The following is a 24902-nucleotide window of genomic DNA, read 5'->3' as shown; positions in this document are numbered from 1 at the left end:
ATAGATGTTTTTGTATACTTTATTGATCAAAGAGTTGGCGGCATCTTTCATTTTGTTTGCCTGAAGCAATGGAATCCATTCACTTGTTGAGCAAAGACTCTGAAGTCCAAGGACCCATTGAAGCAGATGGACTGTGACAGGTCTGCACCTTATTTGTCAGGGGATGTCCAACTTGAGGTGGGTAATGGCTGACTAGAAGTACACAATGGTCTATTCAATCATTGAAGATGGCCTCTACATAACTGCCATCTCCCATGTTAACACATTGCACCAAAACTGAAATATTCTGTATAGGCTGCAAACCCAGGCACATTTTTAGCCACCTTGGCCTACTCAGGCACTATTCGTGGGTACTATATTTAGCACCAACTTGATTGCAAGAGTTGGCAGAAAGATGATATGTTTAGACATCAGTTAGAAGGAAAAGGGAACACACCATTGGCTTGGAGTGATTGATTTGAATAGCCTCTTTCTCTGCTGTTTAACCTTAGTGTATGGAGAATAATTGTGCAAAATGAGTTGAGATTTCTCTGAAAAATGCAATCCAAATTATTTGAAAAGTTTGAATGTAAATAGCCAAATATAAAAACAGTAAAGTCACCATTGTGCCAGATGACTATAGCTGCTCTCCCCCTTGAGAGGGAGAACTTACTGGTGGCAATTTAACCTGAGGATCATCACAGCTCAGGCGAGGGGCAAGATTGAGAAGTTGGGCCTTCATGTATAACCTCAGCTGGTATAGGAATTGAACCTGCGCTGTTGGTGGTGCTCTGCACCAACTGAGCTAACTTGCCTTCGAAAAAGCCAGCAATCATGTTGAAAAACACACCAAATATATATCTATTTCAGAGCACAAAGAACATGACTGCTATACAAAAAAAATTCAGAAAATGGTACAAATACTTGGATCTGGCAGCATCTGTGAAAAGATTTGGGCCAGAACTTCTATTGAGTGGCAATCACTGCCATGAAACTCCCATTTACTAGCATTACAGTGCTGAATCATAGAATGCTACAATGCAGGAAGAGGCCATTCGGCCAATCGAGTCTGCATCAACCACAATCCCACCCAAGTCTTGTCTCCATAACCCCATGCCACTAAGGTGTAATTTAGCTTGGTCAATCCACCTAATGCATGCATCTTTGGACTGTGGAAGGAAACCAGAGCACCCAGAGAAAACCCACACAGACACAGGGAGACATGTGCAAACTCCCAACAGACAGCAACCCAAACTGGGAATTGAATCTGGGTCCCAATCTGCCACCTTATTGCACCCATACGTGGTTGCAACAGAATCCAGCACGGTGACAATAGTTCAGCGCAGCAGATTCCCAATTCCTTTGATCGATTGCAGAGTCATGGGAAAGGAAGTAACACTCTCATTTTTAAATAGCACTAGCTTCTATAAAACAGGTGTATTTAAAGGTTCAGCCACACTGAAAAGCTAGGGATGTGTGTGTAAGGTGAGTAGGATTGGCCAGGGGTAGTGGTATGATAAGTTTGGATCACTAGAATAGTTACTGAAATTACAAGTGCTTTTAATTCTAACTTTTCGTGGATAATTATTCAATTGAACCATCTGAAATTTGATTATCAGGTAGTTCCCAGTATAGGGCTATTGCCAAATGGAAGTTTTAACAGCCTGGATGTTTACTGTGCAATCCTTACCCATGGATTTGGAGGGCTGGTAGTGTCCTGAAGTACATCTTTGGGCCACCTCACAGATACAATAGCCCAGAGCCTGAAAATTACAAGCCAATATTTTCCAGGTCAGTGATCTCTCAGGTTATTATCTACACTAATTTGCTTTCATACTCTACTGCTACATACTCTGGATTGCACTATCATATTGTTGGGTACTGTGTAGGACAGGCACAATGTATGTATTGCTGTAGGGAGACTAAATCTTAAATTCATTATGTTGATACCATGACAAAAAAAAGTCTTATTTTAATTCAACATTCATTGTTTGCTGGTAGAAGTATTTTATTAATTACAGGACTGGACTAAAACCAGTAAATGCCTGTACCCAATCTTGCTGAAAATGTTGTGAAGTGTACACCCCACTGATCAACACATGTTCATTCCCTTAAAACAATTAGCAAAGCTGCCACCCTACTACCTATAGGAGTGCCTAATATCCACAAGAATATATAGACACTTTAATCAACAATTTTATTAAATAAATGTAAACAATTGTTAAAGACAATAGTTTTCATAGCAGGTTTTATTGTGTAGATGGCATGATCAGATTTTTTTCCACTGTATATTTGGTACTTTCTTCAACCCTGAGTAAGTTCAACTATTGTTGAAACTGCATAGCAAAGAAATGTAGCAGTCACTTATAGTTTTGTGGGTAGTGAATATTTTGCTCAGGAACAAATACAACTAAGTATCATCAAGATGAAAACACTCCTTATAGAAAAGGACACTCGCTGAGTATACTGTGAGTTTGTAACTAGAGCACAAGGAGAGGCAAGGAAAAAGGTGGGAGAGAAAATGGGGTTTGTTTATACTTGCAGCATATTGTCAGTAGGACATAAGTGGTGCTTGTTTTTGTTCTGTATTTGTTATGTAGCATTTTGCACAGTTATGGCTTCCTTGCATTGTGTTAGAGTTCAGTTTAGTCATCAAGTTGCATCTCCAATGAAGAATATACTGCAGTGAAACAGACACAAAACAAGCCCCTTCCCCTTACGGAGAAGTTACTTGCTGTATTTCTCAAAAATGCAGCAGAATATAGTTCAAAACATAAGTGGTTTTGTTGTAGCAAACATGACATTTAGTTTTAATACAGCATATACTTCTCCCTCAATATAACACAGGTCATATTGCCATTACAAGAGGTATACATATAGCCGAGATGTGCAGTTCCTTGGTCAGCATCTTTCAATGCAGAAGTTCCAAAGTCAGATCTCTGTTGTATCTCCTTTTTGTAAAGCTAAATGCAGAATAAAATTACAGGCATTTCATTTATTCAACCTTATTGGATTATCAGAGTTTACTTAATATTTGAGGCATAAAAGTTTAACAAGATGATTATGACAAGTGCCATTTATTTTACCCAAGAACTAAAATCATGTTTTGTTGCTTAATGACTATACACCAGAGAATATTAGCATATGGTATTTCACAATGAAACCATGCACAATAAAAGTATTAAACATAGAATGAAAACTGTAACATACAAATGACTGTTGTATATTGCAGTTTTTGAGAGCTTTCACATAAAAAGGTAAGCACATGCTAACCAAAGATAGTCTAAATCCTGCACCTGCAATCTCCTTTAAGCCACTACAGGATTAACATTTTGTACTGTTTGATATCCAGATGGGTGTAATATAATTAAGGGTAAATTGAGAAAAAAAACATTAACAGAACATTCTCCTTTTGAACATCCATAAATATTTTCTGTATTGTGGTTCAAGGTTGTTGCAGGTTCATTTTGATAGTTTCAAAGCCCTCAGTTTGATATCTTATGGCTCAGACAGAAAGCAATTCTAAAGTCAAAATGTTGACTGAAAGCACCTTGTTCATGTTAACCTGAGGTACAGCACACACTGTAGTGAATATATGTTTCAGCGCTGAGCTATTCACCTTCTAGTATCATTGAACCTTACCGTTTATAGTCTACAGATTCAGAGAATGATTTCTCCAATATCTCTCTCCCATACTAACTTGAATGGGATTCACTAGTTAAGTTATTTTAGGTAATCTAGTAAAAAGAAATCTCAACAATAGAGCCATTACAATTTATTAGTGAATGAACCAAGTACTACTACTAATGTCCAGGCATTAATAGAAAGCAGGGAACTGGAATGGAAAGAAATACTCAACAGTACTAAAGTGGATACTACTGTTTGAAATGATATTCACTTTCAGATATTGATTAGTTGGTTATTTGATTGAAAACAAGCTAAGATTGCAGAGGTGTGATGGAACAAAAAATTTGACACAGTCACGCTTTGCTCCTAGATATTTTTTCAGTGTTTTCAAACCTGTTAGCTCTGCAGGAGAACCAAGGCTGTTCAGTTTTTTTTGGTTCACCAGAGCATTACTAGTGCGAGTTTGAATATGGATTTAGACTACACATTCTTGAACAGCAACTTGAGGATTTCTGGCAAAACTGGATTGCAGCGAATGTCAGAGTTCTTGATAAAATGTATTCCAGGAATGGTTTAAACAGTGGATATTACGGTATTAGAAAATCAAATTACCTACTAAAACTGTATTGACAATATTACAGAATACTGGATGATAAATGAAATCACTAGCTTGAACTTACAATTAGGGTTAAATTCAATCACACCAACAGTAAGCCGCCTTTAAACTTGAATGGAGTCAGTCATGTGATAACAAAATAAGCTGTTTTGAGTAAGTTAGGTCTTGAATTATACATGCAGCAAACAGGAAAGATTAAAAGCTCCCAAATTTATTCATTAGACCAAGATGTCAGTCAAGACTTTTTTTGAAAAACAGGATACTTATGTTGCTGACATGACCTTGGAGGAAAACAGATGCAAACCATAGGCACTAATATATTAGGAAAAGGGTTCATTCTTGGTGCACAGTGAAAAGGGCTACAGTTATTTTTTCAGGCCAGTTGGGTTAATTGTGCCATTCAGCTTTACCAACAGCTTCAATACAATCTACTAAGTAATATGCACATTCTGTACTTCAAATTTACTGTTAGCCACTTTTAAAGTGTTATCAATACTCAGCGCTAGTTAAGATGGATTCTGAAACACACTAACAAATTACATTAGTTGGTCTAGTGGCAAAGTCCAATTCTGAATCCAGTGTGTATGGAAATTTAACTGCTGTGGTACTGAACACGTAAAATGTGCTAACTGTAATAACTGCAATAAAGCACCTCTACTGAGCAAGGTAGTGTTTAACAAATTCTCAGCCTAAATAATGAAAGTGCTCACTAACAATTACTCCCAATAATGACTTATTGTTGTAGTTCTGTATTCTCTTCATATATACCTCATCATATAACATTAAATAAGGCAGCTTTACAGCATCATGTATGCACTAAAAGGGAAGCTTAAACATCATGTTTTAGTGTCATCTTCATACTGGTGCAATCATGACCATCAGCTCCATACCAAACATTCCAATAGGTTTCACCAATTCCCTGGCATTCCAACTGAACTATTCCAGCCCATAGAAGGCATAATGTATCCTTTCCCTTATCTCGAGAAAGTCAGTTCTGTAAGGTAAACCACGGAACTAACTGATCTTTGTTTATTTTACACATTCCTTCCATTTAGAGGAATAATGACATGGCTACAGAATACGCATGGTGAGTAAAACCCTTAAGTAGTGCATCTACACTACACATAAAAATATGTTTTTGAAGTTCATGAATATAGATCAACATGCCATGGCTGTCTACGGATGCAACCCTGAGTTACGATACAGAACCTTGCTTGTACGTTACTCGCTGAAAATGTTTGCCATAACTGGGTGTGAAAGGAAAACTAGAGTGGGATTGGTCCATCGTATCCACGCATCCATTCCTCATATGGCACAGATTTCCAATCAGCGAGGAATTAAAATCACAATCTAAGTAGGTTAGTCTCACGCAAACAATTATTGAGCAAGACCAATTAAACTGTTTTCAGAGCCTCCCAACCCACCATCTCCCTTCTGGAAGGATTTTATAGCACTCGGTACTTGGAGTCCCGTGTACAAGTTTAGGCCACCGCACCAGACCTGCAAGAGGAGAAGAAAGTCAATCAAAATCAAAATAATCCCTTAAATTTGCATTAGACATGCAGCTCATTATAAAAAGCCCAAAGTTTGTAAAACAATTCTGCCCACTTTGAAATTTTCTCAAGGACAACCTGCTGCTTAATTGATCTGAAAAAGATATTTGAAATATCGTTGCAGCACGTAACTCATGACAATCTTCTGACAAACATACATTAAATAAACAAACAGGATCTGCCTTCCTGGAGTCATAGAATTATAAACATTTACAGCACAGGAGGCTATTTGGCCCATTGCATCCACAAAGGCAGATTTTTCAGCCTAATCCCACCGGCTACAACACTTCAAATGCACATACCAAGTACTTTTTAAAATATTGAAGATTTCTTCCTCTGTCACCTATTCAGGGAGTGAGTTCCTGACCTCCAGCATTCTCTGGGTGAAAAAGTTTACCTTTGAATCCACTCTAAACCTCCTACGTCTTGCCCTAAATCTGTCTGCTGGTTATTTGACCTCTTCCCCCAAGGGGGAGTAGGGCCTTCCTATTCACTATCCAGATCCCTCAGTTTTACACAAATGTGTCTCCCAGAGCCTCAAGCATGCCAAAGAGGCAGTCCCCTCGAAAGCTTGTGAGTATTATCAAATAAATCGGTTGGACTAAAACCTGGTGTTGTCAGACTTTTTACTAAAGAAAACAACCCCAGCCTATCCAATCTCCCGTCATAACTGAAATTCAGGCAACATCCTCATAAATCTCTATTCTCTCTGGAATAATCATATCTTTCCAATTGAACTAACTGCAAGCAACACTCGAGCTGATGCCTGAGTGTCTTATACTGTTCCAGTATAACTTCCCAACTCTTACATTTGTATGCCTCGCCTAATAACAGCAAATATCCCATTTACTTTCTTGATCACGTCATCCACTTGTCCAGTCACCTCCAGAGATCTGTGGGCATGCACTCCCAGATCCCTCTATTCCTCCACACTTCAGCATCCAAGCATTTCCTTTGCCTCTTTAGCCTTCCCCAAATGCATTGTCTGGATTGAACTTCATTTCTCACTAATCTGCCGGTCTGATTAGTTTATTAATATCTTCCTATATTCTGCACATTTCTCCTCATGATTACTCAAAAAGCCAATTTTTGTATCTTATGCAAACTTCTTAATCATGTCCCCTCCATTTACTTCAAATCATTGGTATATATCATAAAAAGTACTGTACTCATTGTAAACTCACTGGAAACAGCCTTACAGTCAGCCATCAACCATTACACTTTGCTTCCTAGCTCCGAGCCAATTTGGATCCATATTGCCACTTTGCCTTATGCGGGATCTTATCAAAAGCCTTGATGAACACATTTAGACTATGCACTAGCCTTACTGGCGCTCCTTATTAATTCCTCAAATAAATTAAAGTGTATTTTTAGTCACAAGTGGGCTTGGTAACATTGCAATGAAGTTACAGTGAAAATCTCCAAATCCTCTAATAACTCTCCCATAGAGATATACTGACTGATTAATTCACATCTAAGATTTACCCCATTCCTTATTTTTTCCAATCATTTTCCTGCCACCAAGGTACACAGACTGACCTGCAGTTGGTCTACCCGTTCTCCCTTTTTAAACAATGTTACTTTAGCAGTTCTCCAGTTCTACATCCATAGCTAGAAAGGATTGGAAAATGGTCACAGCCTTCGTTATTTCTCATTTCCTTTAAAAGCCTAAGATATAGTTCATCCTAGACATGGGGATTTATCTACTTTGAAACATGTTATACTTCCTCTCTCACTATGTTCATTTCATCTAATATCTCACATTCCTCCTCTCAAATTGCAATATCTATTTTGTGAAAACAGAGGCAAAGTAAACATCCACCACTGCTAAGCATCGGTACGATCCCTAAGAGTCTACTTTTTCTTCAGTTGACTTCTTGCTTTTTATACATTTATAAAAATAGGTCTTGGGGTTTTCCACAATTTTACTTGTCAGTTTTATCATATCCCCACTTTGCTTTACCAATTTCTTTTTAATTTCACCTTTGTACTTCTTATAATCCTTTGCTTTAGTTTTTTTGTGCTTTAAGATTAAAAGCAGTCTAATTTTCGTGCACCGGTTTTAGTAATTTTCCTTTAGTTATTTGTATAAATGGTCAAGTACAATTAGAACTGTTCATCACTGAATATTAGATTTTCCAATCTACAATAATTCATAAACTCTTTGAAGTTGTCCTTCAGCATAGTATCAATTACTCACCATAAAGGCTGGAATTACTGGTTGAGTAAACTTTGTCTTGAAAGTATGCAATAACTGCTTTGTATCGGCATTATAAAATGAAATGTGACCTACAAACAGAAGTGAAATGCAAATTTGCAGGTGAACATTTAAATTTTAATATTTAAAAAGACGTTAAGCTTGACTCAAGCTGCATCAGATAATCAAATAAACTCAAAATAACAGACCCGCCACAGTTAGTTTCATAGATGCAACTTGCATTTTGACTGTGGCTCGGTAGTGCTCTGACCTCTCGAGTAAAAAAAAACTGTGGGTTCAGGTACTACTTCATAACTTGAATAAAAAAATCAAAAGCTGATCGAGTGCAACATGTAGAAAGTGTTGCACTGTTGGAGGTGCCACCTTTTAGAATAAAACATTAAACCAAGACTCTATTCAGTCCTCAAGTGGGCATAAAAAGATCCCACGACAGTCTTTGAATAAGAGGGGGAACTAATCCTAGTGGTCAATATCAACACCGCAACAAATCGATTTTCCAGTCATTACTGCATTATTATTTGTGGAAACTTGTGTACAAATTGCATTGTTCCAAATATTACAAGAGTAGCCATTCAGAAGTATTTCATTGCCTGTAAAGTGTTAAGAGATGCTGTGGTTGTGAAAAATAAAGTAAAAGAAAGGCTTGGATTTACGTAGCACAGACTAGTGTTCATAAAAGAGACTAGTGAAATGATCAAACTAGATTTGATAGCGATATTAAGTCAGGTGACTAAAAGCTTGGTTGAAGAGGTAGATTTTAACACGTACTGCATTCATTCTCGTTATCCAAGCGGAATATCTGTTCTCTTTATTCTTCCAAAATGGCCCAGCTTAAATTTGCCAAGATTGAAGTTCACCCATTCTGCAAGTTTATTGTTTTCCTACACTGTGTCGCATTCTTTTGTGTTAACTACAATCCTCAAATTACTATTACAAAACATTGATAGAGAGATAGCGATGTTTAGTTAGGGCAGTCCAGAGCAATGGGCAATGTTCTTTTTACATTGCGCAACCACATCTAGCAGTTCTATGCAGGCCAAGCACAAGTTAACTGCTTAAGTTATCATGCATGTGCTGCCATGAAGAAAAATTTAAGAGACCTACTTAATTCAATGAATATACTATGCAACGTAAAGAGAAAACATTGGCTATGGTCTAGGCAGTTAAACAATGGGGGAGCCAAAGAAATTGGGATGTGCAGACAGACAGAATTGGAGGAATATCGATCTTGCAGCATTGGAGGAAGAGGTTATAGAAATAGGAAGGGGCAAAAACAGGGAGGGATTTAAAAAAAGGTAAAAATTTAAAATCAAGATGCTGTTAGGTCAGAAGCCAATGCAAGTCAACAAGCACAGGGTGAATGTGACTTGGGGGCGATTGTGGATATAGACAAGGAGTTTGGATGAGCTCAGTTTAGATAAGATGCTGGGAGGTAGACAAGAACACTTAACTATAGATGCCAAAGGCATTTTGGATGGTTTCAACGAACAAGCTGATTCATATTTTAGGTGGGAGTATACTTGTTTTCTTTTCTTTACGTATTTCATTTTTACATGCTTATTTTTTCTTTTCAAACAGCAACACCCCTGCTGTAGGTACATTGTTTCTTGTTTTGCCCCACTACCACTCTTTGGCCCAGTAATACTACCTGTCTTCCATCCTATCATGACCTTCCTTTATCCTGGTCCCACCCCAGCTCTTTCTTTCTCACCTCGGGTTAAACGAGGTCTATTGCAATGTCATCAACCTGAAATGTTAACTCTGCTGCCTGATCCACTGAGTATTTCCAGCATTTTGTTTTATTTTTTGGAAGTAGGTGGCCTTGATAATGGGAAGGAGGTACAGTTGGAAATTCTGTTCACAGTCAAATAGGATGCCAAGGTCATCAGACTGGTTCAGCCTTGGACAATGGCCAGAGAGAATGATTGAATCAGGGATGAGATACAGGGACCTAGGCAGTAGTTTCTGTTCAACCCACACTGGATGCCAGACATGCAGTGTGACTGATCAGAGGTGTGAAGGGATCAAGCCTGTTTCAACTTTTAAAAAATTTTATCCAGTTCATTCAACTGAATATCACCACTTGGGGTGACTTCTTTCACAAAACTTTGTCTAGACAAGCATTTGATTATCCTCAATTGTCTTCAAGGGTGGTAGTGGTGAGCTGCCTTCTTGAACCATGCAATTTGTCTGGTGTAGATACACCTCTGTGCTGTTAGGGAGAGAGTTCCTGGATTTTTATGCAGCAACAGTGAAGGAATGGTGATATAGTTCTGTGTCAATATGGTGTCTGCCTTGGAAGGGAACTTGCAACAGTTGGGTGTTCCATGCAGCTGTTGTCCTTGTCCTTCCGGGGTAAAGGTTGTATTGGTGACTTGAGTGCATTATGAAGATTACATTTTACCTCCACTGTGTGTTGGTTTTGGAGGGAATATGAACATTTAGGTTGGTGGATAGGATGCGAATCAAGTGGGCTTTGTCCTGGATGGAATGTTGTTGGAGTTGCACTCATCTAACAAGTGGAGAGTGTTCCATTACATTCTTGACTTGTGCCTTGTTAATGGAGGACAGGCTTTATGGAATCAGGTGGTGAGTCACTGACCAAGTTCCCAGCCTCTGACCTTCTCTTGTAGCCACTGTATTTATATAACTGGTCCAGTTCAGTTTCTGGTCAATGTTAAATCCCAGGACGTTGATAAGTGGAGATTCAGATAATTTCATTGAAGTCAAGGGGAGATTGCTAGATTAGTTTATGTTGGAGATGGTCATTGCCTTGCATTTGTGTAGCATTTGCTACATGACACTTGTCAGCCCAAGCCCAAATGTTATATCCAGGTCGTGTTACAAATGGAAACTCATAGCTTTCAGGATTTGAGGAAATGCGCACGGCATTAAACAATCAGCAAGCATCCCCACTTCTGACCTTATGATGGAGGGAAGGTCACTGAAGCAGCTGAAAATGGTTGAGACTAGGACACTGCCCTGGGACTGAGATGATTAACATCCACTGACCACAACCACACTCCTTTGTGTCAGGCATGACTAGCTAGTGGAGGGTTTCCCCTGATTCTCATTGACTCCAGGGACTCCTGATGTCACTTGAAGTCATGGGCAATCACTCTAGCCTCATTTCAAGTTAAGCTCTTTTGTTTATGTTTGGATTAAGGCAGTAATGAGGTGAGGAGCTAAGTGCTCTGGCAAGATCAAAATGGAGCATTAATGAGCTGTTTACTGTTGATAGCATTGTTGATGAAACTTTCCATTATTTGACTGCTTTACAAGAGCAGGCTGATGTGACAGTAATTAGATGAGCTGGATTTGACCTGCTTTTTGCAGACAGGACATACCTGAGCAATTTTCCACATTGCCTGACAGATACCACTTCTGTAGTTGTACTGAATCAACTTGGCTAAGGGCACAGCTAGTATTGGAGCACCAGTCCAATACTACTGCTGAAACGTTGTCAGGGCCCATAGCCTTTGTAGTATCCAGTATCTTCAGTCGTTTCTTTATATCACTTGGAGTGAATCAAATTGATTGAAGATTGGCTAGGTGATGCTGGGGACTTCCAGAAGAGGCCAACATGTGTCTTCCACTCAGTACTTCTGAAAGATTGTTGCAAATGCTTTAGCCTCATCTTATGCACTGATATGCTGGGCTCCACCATCATTGAAGATAAGGATATTTGTACAGCAGCCTCCTCCTGCGAGTTGTTAAATTGTCCACCAGCATTCATGACTGAATGTGGCAGGACTGCAGAGCTTAGATCTGATCCATTCATTGTGGGATTGCTTAGTTCAATCTATTGCATGCTGCTTAGCATGCAAGTAGTCCTGTATTGTAGCATCACCAGGTAGGCACCTCACTCTTTGCATGTTCCTGGCATGTCTTCCTGCACTTTTCATTGAACAAGGGTTGATCCCCTGGTCAAAATGGGAATGGAGGCTATTTTGCTTAGCTATTTTGGACTACTGTAGCTGAAATGATACCCTTAGCACCTCCTGGATATCCAGCTTTGGATTGCTAGATCGATTCAAAATCTATCCACTTAGCATGGTGGTAGTGCTACACAACCTGGAGGGTATCCTCAATGTGAAGCGGCCACTCCTATCAATAGCATCAGGAACAGAGGCATCTGCAATAGGTAAACTGGTGAGGACAAGGTCAAGTACATTTTCTCTCACCACCTACTGCAGACCCAGTCTAACAGCTATGGCCCTCAGTTGGTGATGAGTTAGAGATGGGTGTTGTCAGCATACATTATGTTTTTTTCCAAAGTCATGCCAAGGGTCAGTCGAAAGAAGGAGGGTGTCAAGAATTCATCCTGTGGGACTCCAGAAAGCGTTGAAGGAAACCACTGGATGCAATTCTCTGGCTACGACTGGAAAGCTAGGAAAACAGAAGTAGTTAAGAAATAGACAGACTGGGGAACAGAAAATACTGAAGATATTAAGTAGGTCTGGCAGTATCTGTAGAGAGAGAGAGACAGAGAGAGAGAAAGAGAAACAGAAACAGTTAACATTCCTGTTCCGTGACCTTTCTGCAGAACTGAAAAAAGCTTGGAATGCAACAAGTTTTGAGCAAACAGTAGCAATTAGGAAATTAAAACCGTGGGAAAGGCGGAACTACAAAGAGAACTAAGTGGAAAGTGACAATGGATAGGAACCATTAGCTTGCAGGTCCAAAGGTTTTCTGATGCTTGGCAAAGGGCGTTTGGAAATTAATGCAGATTTGAAAGAAAAAGGTGAAGTCTCTATGGAGCTCAGCAGGCCGGGTAGGGGTAGGAAAGAGCAGTGGGAGTGGGGGCCTGATAGTACAGGCGTGGGGAAAAATGCAGTCTGCATTTTGGGTGGGAGAGGTGTGTGTTGAGCAGCAACATGCAAAGCAATAAGCGAGAGTGGGGGTTCAAGGAAGCAGACTTTAAGTGTTATATACAGAACATTGCAAGGAACCTAGATTTGTAGTTGGGCAATTTTCAATATCCTCAGACAATAACCAAATTATTTTATTGCGTGGATGACTATTAAGCACCCCTGTCCTACCAGCATTACCCCTTCACCACCACATGGGGATGGGTGGGAGATTGAGATGATATCAGTAGAAAAACTATACCATGAGTTTGGACAGCACAATCTTACATCAACACAGTCCCTGACACATTTGTTCATTTTAGTTACCATTTATATAGATGATCTGGAGGAGGGAACCGAGTGTAGGGTGTCGAAATTTGCTGATGACACCAAGATTGGGGGAAAGGCAAATTGTGCGGACGGTGTGGAGAGTCTGCAGAAGGATCTAGATAGGCTGGGCGAATGGGCCAGGAAATGGCAAATGGAATTTAATGTTGGCAAGTGTGAGGTGGTCCACTTTGGTAGGAAGAATGGTAGGAAGGACTATTACTTACGGGGCGAAAAACTGCAGCAGGCGACGGTGCAGAGGGACCTCGGGGTCCTTGTGCATGAGTCGCAAAAACCCAGCTTGCAGGTGCAGCAGGTGGTCAGGAAGGCGAATGGGATGCTGGCCTTCATAGTGAGGGGGATTGAATATAAAAGTAGGGAGGTCTTGCTGCAGCTGTATAGGGCATTGGTGAGGCCGCAGCTGGAGTACTGTGTGCAGTTTTGGGCGCCGCACCTGCGCAAGGATATTTTGGCCTTGGAGGGAGTGCAGAGGAGGTTTACTAGGCTGATACCGGAGTTGAGGGGGTTGAGCTATGAGGAGAGGCTGAATAATCTAGGCTTGTACTCGTTAGAGTTTAGAAGAATGAGGGGAGATCTCATTGAGACGTATAAGATGATGAATGGGATGGATAGGATAGAGGTGGAGAGACTCTTCCCGCTCAAAAAAGACAGGAGGACTAGGGGGCACAGCCTCAAGATAAAGGGGAGGCGGTTTAGAACAGAGTTGAGGAGGAACTTCTTCACTCAAAGGGTGGTGAATCTCTGGAATTCTCTGCCCGTTGAAGTGGTGGAGGCTGCCTCGCTAAATATTTTTAAGAAGCTGGTTGATGGGTTCTTGATAAGAGAGGGGATTAAGGGTTATGGGGAGAGGGCGGGAAAGTGGAACTGAGCCACGACAGATCAGCCATGATCTTACTGAATGGCGGGGCAGGCTCGAAGGGCTAGATGGCCTACTGCTGCTCCTATTTCTTATGTTCTTATTATGTTCTTATATTTGCGCTTTCGATTGAGGTTGTGGATAAAGCAAAGGTCGCCTTGCCAATTGGCCTGCCCGCCAACTGTACTGTAAAATCCAGTCAGATTAGCTTCTTGATTGTAGGCATGCACACTTCTAACCCATGCCCAAATCAGCCAATTGAAATATCACACAAAGACATGATGATGTCAGGGCACACATTTGAAGTCTTCTTGCACGATTTTACACACTTCTGGGTCAAGTGCACACCCGCCCGAGTGACATAAAATTCTGGCCTGGGTTTACAGCGGAGATGAAAAGCCTGGATTTATTATTACATTCCAGCATGATCCTGGAATTGAGAGGAGTGGGCAGGCTGGAGACAGATTTGCATTTCTATAGTGTTTTTCACAAATAATGGATGCCTCAAAGTGCCCTGCCAAATATTTAGCCACTGTTGTAGAGTAGGAACTCTAATGGCCAATTTGTGCACAGCAAGCTCCCACAGAATAGCAATGTGATAATGACCAGATTATCAATTTTAATGATACTGACTGATGGATAAATATTGACCAGCACAAGAGATATAATGGTTACGCACTTCAAAATATTGCCACAGGATCTTTTACAACCACTCGCGATGTCAATTTTACAGCCTCAGCCAAAATGCAGCATTGCTCAGTACGGCACTGGAGGGTCAACTTTGACTTTTAATAGGGACAAGGACTTTTAATAAGTAATGCTTTTAATAGGGACAAGGGCATCAAAAGATCGAGGTAAGGATCTGATTGACCAGATTTGGACACAAAGGTGCAGAAATATTATGGTGAATGGAGGGCCGTGGCCAAACAGTTGGAAATTTGAAAGCACCATTGTAAGAGATTTTTCTCCCATCTTACCCAGATGAGACCATCTTCGATTAGAGGGGCTGCACAAGATGGCAAGGTCAAGGAGCTTGCACTGAACGCAGACAGACAAGTTTCTGTGAAGGGAGAGATTCAGAAAGGATAAGAGGACACTCATTCAGGACATAATGAGTTGAGATGGAGATGGAAATCATGAAGAATTCAAAGTCAGTCGGTGCAGAGGCTGTTGTGAAAAATGAGTGAAGCTGTCACAGTGAGAAACTTGACAGGATACTTAGATGGACCACAGGGAATGAGAATTTTTAAAGAAGATGAGCAGGTCAAAAAGTGAAAAACTTAAAAGCTGGTGATGCTGGAGAAGTAGCAAGACAGACCACACTGAATTGGTGATAAGTGCCGTGATGCTATGTGGCTGTCTGGGCAAATGCTGGAAAGTAAAGTTAAATGGAAGGGCTTCAGTATAGGGAAGGATGTCATTATTTATCAGACAAACTCCAGTCAAGGCTACAAGGTTAATGCAAATGGACAATAAACTCAAATGGTAGGGATAAAAACAAATTACTGCAGATGCTGGAACCTTAAAATACTGGAAAATCTCAGCAGGTCTGACAGCATCCGAGGAGAATAGAGCTAACGTTTTAGGTCTGGATGACCCTTCGTCTGAGCTCTGATGAAGGGTCATCCAGATTTGAAACATCAGCTTGTTTTCTGACCAGACACTCTGGAGGGAGGCGAGTCTAGAACCTGTGTTGAAGGATAGAGTATATTAAGTCCAAACAGAACTCCTAGAATTATTGAGAAACTACTGATTGAATCGTCGCAGAGAGATGATTCATAACTGATTCACTAGCAGAGCACAGAGGGTCAGAGCTGGGACGAGTGAATGGGAAGGAAGAAAGTTACAAGATTAGCCCTCAGCAGGCATGGGAAAATTCACAGAATGGTAGGATGGGGCAGTGGGGTTATTGCTGATAATGAAGCACCAACAAGTGCCTTAACTGACTCTGCACAGAGCAAAGCTGTGGCCTTACACAGGGAGCAGTCATGCCTGTGAAGAGTTGCAATAGAGAATTGTGTATTTGCAGAGAGGGAAAAAATAAAAACAGGCATGACAAGACTGGTACCTAGGAGGGATAAAGAGAAAACAATTAAAATGTTGAAATAGAAGCAATGGGCTTGACAGCTGAAACTTACAGGCAAATAAACACAGGGAAAATCCAGACACAAAGTTAAATAGCAAAATTAGGACAGCTATATTTTGGTAATAAACCAAGATTAGAAAGGAGATCCAAAGTCAGAGGTCCTATGGTAGGACAAAGTAGACAGATGGTGTGGAGTTAGCAAGGGATATTGAAAAATTGACTCCAGGTTTGGTGACAGATGGAGGGCAAAGGCAAGTCCAGAAGCTTTTGAAGGATAGAGTATATTACCATCAAGTCCAAACAGAACTCCTAGAATTATTGGGGAACAACTATTGATTGGGACCCACTCTCCATTCAAGTCAACATTAAATTGCTTACCACAAATAAAAAATGGAAATAATTCAGTTTTCTAGCATCTAAAAACAAAAATGCTGGAAATAAGATCAGGTCAGGGTACTTTCTGAAGGGAAACAGAGTTAACTTTTCAGCTTGATAATCTTTTATCAAGGACCTGCTGAGTATTTCCAGCATTTTGTTTAAATTGCTTATTGTTCTTTGTCTGATAAGCTTCAAAATATATGATCAATGTCAAATTTCCCATCATATTAGAGACAACATTCATTCAACAATGAAACTTTGCAAGTCTTGGTTTTTAGATGAATAATCATAGACAATTTCAATTTATACTCAAGTGAGGTTTGTGTAAAGTGAAAAAATAAATTCTTTAAACAGCACAGGCCTCGGGTCATAACCACTAGAGGCTAAAATGCATACACATCAGATATACTGATTTAAACAATGACAGTATTTTCAAGACAATGCTCAAAAACACATCAAGGAAAAACAGTAATTTCTGAATTGCATCATGCTCAGGTCAAAAGACAATGCTGACAAAGCCATTAGAAAATGACATCTTTATATTGCTTAGTTAGAGGACATGAATAAAACATTAATAATGTTTTTGAACAAGAAAACTACCTCCATCATAGTCGCAGTATACACCTATTCTGTCTGGAACCTGTGCATCCATGAATTTGGCTTTATTGTTGTGTTTAGCAGCAAAGGAGGTCTGCAGCCAGTTGTTAACATGAATACACCAGGATGTAACAGTCTTTCCCAGTTGATCAAATTTTCCAAGATTTCTGTAGGACACACCTATACTGTAAGATTTACAGTCTTTTTGAGACTTCACTTCCCAATAATGCTGCCCACTTTCAATCACTGCGTCTCCTGAGAAGAAAGTACAAAGAGTTTTTAAATAATTTAAACAATCTGCATTTGTAAAGCATGTTTCAAACAATGGAACATCTCAACATCTTTTAATGGTGGATGGCAAGTAGAGAAACAACTGCACCCAATCACATATCTTTTGGAAGTATACAATAACTAATTGTCCTTGCATCGTAGTTGTGAGTTTGCACCAATCTTAATCTGGAATGGAGCCAGACAAAATGGTTTCAGAATTGCCAATCTTGAGCTCAAGATAAGTTTTGATTCATCCATCGCTTAACAGCTTGGTTTCAGACCTGTCACCAATATCGTCAACTTTTCAAACAGAGTGTACCTCTGGAACAAAAATGTATGTGCAGTTCTCTGGCAGAAAGTAGTTTTAGAAATGAGTTAAAATGAGTTAATTTCAGAATAGCACACTAACACAAGATAAAAAAATGAAACTCTTGCAGATTCAACAATCATCCTCAACATCAGTGCCCCACAAGGTTGTATTCTCAGCCCCCTATACTCCTTATACACCTATGGTCAAATTCCCCTCCAACTTTGTCTACACTTCCCACAGCCTCAGCAAAGCAAGCCAGCATAACTAAGGATTCCACGTACCCCAGACATTCTCTCTTCCACCTTCTTCCATTGGGAAAAAGATGCAAAAGTCTGAGGTCACATACCAACCGAATCAAGAACAGCTTCTTCCCTGCTGCTGTTAGACTTTTGAATGGACTTACCTTGCATTAAGTTGCTCTTTCTCTACACCCTAGCTATGACTGTAACACTACATTCTGCACTCTCATTTCCTTCCCTATGAATGGTATGTTTTGTCTGGATAGCGCACAAGAAACAAAACTTTTAACTGTATATTAATGTGACAATAATAAATCAAATCAAAGCAAGATAACCCAAATAACAAAATAATTATACAAATTAGCTGATGATTCTTCTGATCAGGCAAAAAATCCCCAATTAGTACTTCAAAGCAGTAATGAAATCTGTCTGCAAAGTATTCAAAGTCCCTATTCCCAAAGTTAAATATTTAGCTGTTCAGAATCAAGCAGAAGATGGTTGCACTGATTCTCAAAAAGCATAATATGTATTGTGCCACTGTTTCACAACACTGATATCACTATTGACTAAACTGGAATATTTTCAGATTTAAAATATGGAACAGAAATCTGCAAGTGCAGGATCAGAAAGGTGTAGTAGTCAAACTGGACACTTTGAAAAAAGGAAACAGACGCTCAATCACCTACTCCCTCAAATAGCTTCTCAGTTCTTTAAAATTCAGTGTTTCTTTCACATCCCTGGCCATAAAAGCTGCACATGTTCATGGCACTCTGCACGAACTGTCCCCACTTTTTAAGCTCAAAACATATTCCTGCATCTATTCCATGTTTTTTTACTGTTTGGGACAATCTCAAATCTATTATAGGACAATATCATGTAAAATATTCTGAAAATTAAAAAACAATTGAAAGATTCAGAACGGCAAGTTGCAAAAGACACTAAACTGCAGTTGTTGGACGTAAAAGCGGTGTTACCTAAAACTGTATAAGATTCACCAGTAAAACGATCTCTGTTACTTCTTGCTGATGCTGGTCGACAGGACACTGACGTTCTTTTTGGAGATGGCGTACCACTTCTACAGAATAACGAAAGGACAGCAAGATGAGGCCACGTTCAGCAACCGTGACAAGAAACAAGTTATATGAACAAAATGGTAAAGATAAATTTGTATTTCAGTTTTGAGATATGTGCAATTGTCTTAAGACCAAAAGCTGCAATTTAATTTGTAACCTTCTGACTTTATAACTACTCTAATGAATTTTGGGCAGATGGACCATGGCAACATAATTGAATAGCAGTAGTTACCACAGGAATCATGTGACTTGTTGACAATTTTATTACATGGAATTTTCAAGTACTTTATTCAGATTACTTTATGATACACATTCCCTGAATTAAATGTTTGGTACTCAATTAAACAGGTAGGTGCCGAGTGAAAAATACAATAGGATGCATGCAGTGAAAAAATGAAAAAGTATCTCTTTTGAGACACACAAAACTTACTCACCAAAAAAATTAAGAATGAATCCGCAGGAAAAGATTAAAGAGAAGTTAACATTTTGCACAGTGATTGATTAATTGAGGGCTATCAAAAAAGTGCTCATTTCAGCTCCAAACACACAAGTAATTAATCTGGAGATTTAACAAGATGGTCCATACCGTCTCATGCAAACCCATCCCCCTAGAGATTCCCCTGCAAAAAAAAATATTGCTATAGAGAACATTATGCATAATGTTTTCAGCCAACTGCATGACCAGCATCCAATTTTTACAACGTCTTTAACTCAGGACTTCAATGGAAATTCCAGCATCTTATTAAAAACTGGATGAGGGCAAAAATAAAAATCACAGAACTCTACACCAGAATGGTTTAATGATCAATCACCTCAAACGAAATGCTATATGCTTGGAACTGAAGTGAAGACTTCTGAAGTTAGTGGTTTTGAAACCCACATAGACATCTGAAGCTGTAAAGCAAGCAATCATGAAACAAACTGCAAAGGCTGGGTAATTTCACTGCAGACCAGTGCTCCTGTAGTCACTTACAGGGTAAAGCATAAGCAGTTTTTAAAACTTGAGGCATGCTTTTAAAGACATGAAATTAAAGTAAGTTTTTTTCTTATAGAGCTTATTTACTATAGCAGAAGACCTGATAACCACAGCTACTTTTGAGAAAGCACTGCACATAACCAAAACAATTCAAAAGTGATTAAATGCATCCAGTTAGGCACGGATAAACCTGGGCCAGCCCTAATACAATGAAATAGTGGCCAAAATAAAAGGCAAACCACCTTCACCTAGATAGAAACTCACTAGTTTGTAACATGTAAAGAATTTCCATCAGCCTTAACCAAAGAATCAAAATTTAAAATTGCATACATTTAGTGTGTTAACCATTTGAAGATAGCAACATAATTTCTGTCCCCAAAGCTTCATCATTGAGGTGAAATATTCAGAATTTTAAGTGTCCATGATTTCAGTCTATTACAGGTGAATAGCCAATATAAACTGCCTGGAATCACAACCCACGCAACTCAAATCAAAATCCCATAATGGCAGCTAGGAAATTTAAATTCAGTTAACTCAAATCTGAAATAAAAAAGCATCAGTAATCATGACTATAAAACCATCGAATTGTTGCTAAAATTCACCCAAATTAATTTGTGCTCTTTAGGGAAGGAAAGCTGCTATCCTTACTGGTCTGGTCTATGTGAGGTCAAGACTCTCAAATATCTGTCTGAGGTTTAACTGCCTGATTTGGCCTGGCAGGCCACTGAATTGTACCCAAGATGACAGCTCACTATCAGCTTCTCAAATGCAATTACGCATGGGCATTAAATAGTGGCCTTGCCAGCAAAGCCCATATCTTTCGAAAGAACAAACAACTATCCCTGTGAAATCAAATTATTTCTCACGCTTCATTCAAAATTCCCCTTTTTTAACGCCATTTGTTTTGGCTACAGATGATGTTCCTGTCTTATTCTAAATCTTATTCTAAGAGTCTAATTAGACCCAAATTTTCATTTAAAGTGCACAGAAATTTTAACCTACTCCTGAATGGGGCACTTGCTGTTGCACCCTGCCAGTTGAAGCTGGTGGGAAGACATAATTTCAAAGTTAGAAAAGAATCCCGGGTTTGGCCAATGAGGAATTTCAACTGTCCTAGGCTTCTCTTTTTCATGCCCCCAGTCTACCAAAAGTCTCAAGAGTCTTGTGAAACCTTTCCCTCCTGTATACGCCCTGATGTATGGAAGTAGTCTCCTGTACTTTCCAGGTCACTGCAACATCTTTCCTACTCCATGAGTGCCAGCTGTGGCTCAGTTGGTTGCCCACTTGCTTGAGACAAGGTTATTGCCATTTAGAATGGACACCAGTGCGTGGTGGGAATTCCTGCACCTTACATTAATATATTTTAAAATTTGACATTGAGTCACTGGAATATTGGGACATGTAAATGAAAACTTGATCAAAGTGTTAAGAAGCTTCTTAAAGAAAGGGAAATTGTTAAACGGACTCAGGGCCATTGCAGCTAAGCATGGTCATCAATGGTGGAACAGTTAAATGTAATGATGCACAAGAATATAGAATTGGAAGCATGTAGAGGGTTGCAGGACTGCAGCAAGTTCCAAAAATGGCAAGAGGCTAGGCTGTGTATTGATTTGAAAACAAGGATGAAACTTTTTAAATTGAGGCATTTCCAGATAAGGAGTCAATGTAGGCTGGCAAACACCAGAGTGGATGGATTGATGGATGAATGAATGGGTGAATGGGACTTGTAATCTCGGTTATGCAAAAAGGGCAACCGTTAATCTTGTGATATACTACCACATTCACAACATGCACAAGGGTGCAAAATTCAATTATAAGATTCTGCTTCTGAAAATTGTCTTTTTGCTCTACACAATTTATAAATGCTGCAAAAAATTCCACAATCATATCAAAGCCACTTGCTATTTTGTCTGACAAGTCACTGTTGAAATTTCTGTAAGTAATAATAAGTTTTTAAAATACACAAATAATGTGCCTTAAAATTTAATGCATATTTACTCAATTGTAAAATCAATTTTCCAAGGACAGAGGGTAGCAATAAACACTGGAGACAATCACTGCTTCTCATAACTTCTATTGTTCAAATAGTTGCATCAAAAGTTAGTACAAAGTAAGATAAGACACTGGAAATCTGAAATAACAATGCTGGAAATATTCAGCAGGTCAGCAAGCATCTGCGGAGTTCTAATGTGTTGGTCGATGACCTTTCAGAGCTAGAAAATGCCACAGACATAACGTGTTTGTAACTATTAAGGCAAGAAAAATTAGGTCTGCAGTGTTTTCAGTTTTGATGAATGGTCATAAACCTGACATTTTAACGTTTTCTCTCTGCCCCCATAGATGTGCTGGATTTGGTGAGCATTTCCCACATTTTCGGTTTATTTAAGAAGTATTTTATTAGGCATTTTAGTAGGGAAAGAGGTAGAAGCATTGTAAATCAAATTGGTGAGCAAAAACTGATTTCCTATTATCTTAGACAGAAAATGAAATCTAGAAACTGCAAGCAGTACTTCACCATGTAGCGCAAACAAGAAAATGCTGAGTGCTGTTCTACCAGCTATTACCATACATTTCCATAGAAATACATTGATTATCTGAAAGAGTGACTGGATACTGCATCATTCATTTTTACTGGAATAGATTTATTATTTTCTTGGGCTTTATAAATCTCTCATTTGATGGTATAAATCACTGAGTACAAGTTTGATTTTAAGCTACTTTTGCTTTTATTACAACATTAAGTCTATTCAAATCCTAAAGTATAGAGGAATCAATTTCTCATTGGATTTGCACATTTACTGGTTAAAAATGGAAAGGAACATTGCTCATCAGTCATAAGGAGGCCAAATATCAAATCTAAACAACTAGAGGTCATTAACTGGGGGCAACTGAGATTAAATTACCTACACACAAATTGAATCAAGGGCAGGTCTACTGAACTGCAACCTGTATAAAAGGTGAATACATTCTAAAATCAACAGGAACATTTAATGGATTGATGATAAGGCTGGCAGATCAGTTCCATACTCTTCCCATTAGTAGAAAAAAATACAATCATGGTTATCAGTGTGCTACTGCTACCAGCTAAGCTCAAACTATGCAACTATTTATTATATTTCACCTCATATTGCGCTTCACCAAGGAAACATGGCCACTGTGAGATGAGAATAGTAGATTAGCACAATATCTTATTTAAATACTTGGAAAATTTAAACAAAATTGCATATGGTCATTTATTTCATATATATGGCTATGATGTAAATGATATTAGTCATCAGAAATGGATGTTAAAGCAATACAATCAAGGGTCCACATTGCAAGAGCAAAACTAAAATGACTCCTGTTCATTTGAGTCCTGACAATGGACTGCTCCTTAAATTTCCTCAGGTAGAGGAAGAAATTCAGTGAGTACTTTGTACCATTTTCCCTACCTTTGCAGTAGCCAGCATCTCAAAATGTTTTCCAAAGATAATTAAACTTGAAGTATAAGAAAGTATAAGAAAGCTTTAGGAACTGAGTTCTGAACATGTACTTGATTAAATCACCAGACTTGCATCCATTCTGTATATTTTCTGCACAATATATTACAGGGGTGATGGGAAACCTACTGGCATTGTACGAGCATGTTTGAACTTCAGATTTGGTCTGACAACAGTGGAACAACCTCAAAATGGTGGAAAGAGCTCGAAAGGGCTGAATGGATTATTCCTGTTCCTTTGTTTGGGAAAACAAGAAAGGACTCATTTCCTGTTTCAATATATTCATATTGGATTCTGAAGCAAAATAAAAATGTACCTACACTCAGAACATTCATAGGCTTCCTCTGTATCACTGCAGTAACTTTGCTGAAACCCAATTTACTCACATAAATAGTTTTATTGTGAACGGAGTGGAAAGAGTCCATTGGAAATTCCCAGCAACTGATTATAACTACACAGTGGGGGATTATGTAAAGTGCGTCAAAATTAGGGAAGGAAACCATTTCCTGCTTTAGATCAAATATTCACAATACATCCGTCTGAAATGTACACAGCACTGAACCCAAAAGGTGTTAGAGATTCTTCCAAATACTCTGTTTTTAATAGCACAAATTCATTGAATTTTTTTTCATTACATGTTTATACAGCATTTATATTACAGAAATATTTTCAGGTATGGTTGTTTATATAACAACCTCTCCTGCAGTGGTTCAGATCCACAGATTTATGGTCCTGAAAAACAGTGACAGTTTATTAGGTACAAAAACTTTCTGCTCTGAAGAAAAATGGTCACAGTAAAATTACCTGCCCTTGTTTTCTTTTCCTTTTATTTTACTCTCCTGGCCTTTTCCACCTGAAGAGTCCCATTCAACATTAAAATCATCAACTTTTAAGTTTTGGTGTGAAGTTGTGCCATCAAAGCTAAAGTTGAAACCTATGAACAAATTGGTACAAAAATAAGATTTTACAGCGTCAAAAAAATAAAGTGAAATGGCATTCTGAAAACACACGTTTCAGATATTAAATAATCCATGCAGAGTTAAAACATTCATGAAATACAAATTAAGTCATACAAAATACAATCTTGATGAATATGAAGTAACAGTAGAGGTTAACCACCAAAAATAAACAGGTGAGCTCAAACCTGTAGCATTAAAATGGTCAGCTTTTACTGAGGGAGACCATTTCACTTAGTCTCAGTAGCTTTCATTCGAGGGGGTTTGTGAAAAGGCAAAGATCATGGGCAAGAGGCTCATTTAAAAAATATGGAATCCTGAAACATCTCTGAAGCTTAGGAAGATTTTTGATCCTGGGAGAGAGTAGGACAATAGAACAATAAACTACCTACTTTTAGAATTGGCTTCACTGTTCAGAACCAATTAAATTGATTCAGCTCCTCTGACTGAGCAAACAAAATGCTAAGCTTCCTCATCTGCATTACAATATA

The 24902-nt window shown here is 38.9% G+C and overlaps 1 protein-coding gene across 5 annotated transcripts in view; it reads right to left on the bottom strand.

Moving 5' to 3' along the window:
- Positions 1 to 2036: 2036 nt before the first annotated feature.
- Positions 2037 to 24902, bottom strand: part of fsd1l (fibronectin type III and SPRY domain containing 1-like) — a 65840-nt gene continuing 42974 nt past the window's right edge. Inside the window, exons 9-15 of one of the 5 annotated variants that reach the window (XM_080188645.1) lie at positions 24260 to 24389; positions 23098 to 23130; positions 18902 to 19002; positions 17112 to 17363; positions 7976 to 8064; positions 5647 to 5722; positions 2047 to 2942 (exon numbers count right to left, since the gene is read on the bottom strand). In XM_080188645.1, the coding sequence (XP_080044771.1) occupies positions 2911 to 2942; positions 5647 to 5722; positions 7976 to 8064; positions 17112 to 17363; positions 18902 to 19002; positions 23098 to 23130; positions 24260 to 24389 (713 nt within the window). In that variant the 3' untranslated portion in view covers positions 2047 to 2910. Of the gene's footprint in view, positions 5723 to 7975; positions 8065 to 17111; positions 17364 to 18901; positions 19003 to 23097; positions 23131 to 24259; positions 24390 to 24902 lie in introns of all 5 variants that reach the window. The other 4 variants (XM_080188644.1, XM_080188643.1, XM_080188646.1 and 1 more) reach the window with 4 other exon arrangements.

This window comes from Carcharhinus amblyrhynchos, chromosome 5 (assembly GCF_965287045.1).
Source record: "Carcharhinus amblyrhynchos chromosome 5, sCarAmb.v2.hapA, whole genome shotgun sequence".
Lineage (NCBI taxonomy): Eukaryota > Metazoa > Chordata > Chondrichthyes > Carcharhiniformes > Carcharhinidae > Carcharhinus > Carcharhinus amblyrhynchos.
The sequence above is the reverse complement of the archived record's forward strand: the minus strand, read 5'-3'. Positions and strand labels throughout refer to the sequence as shown.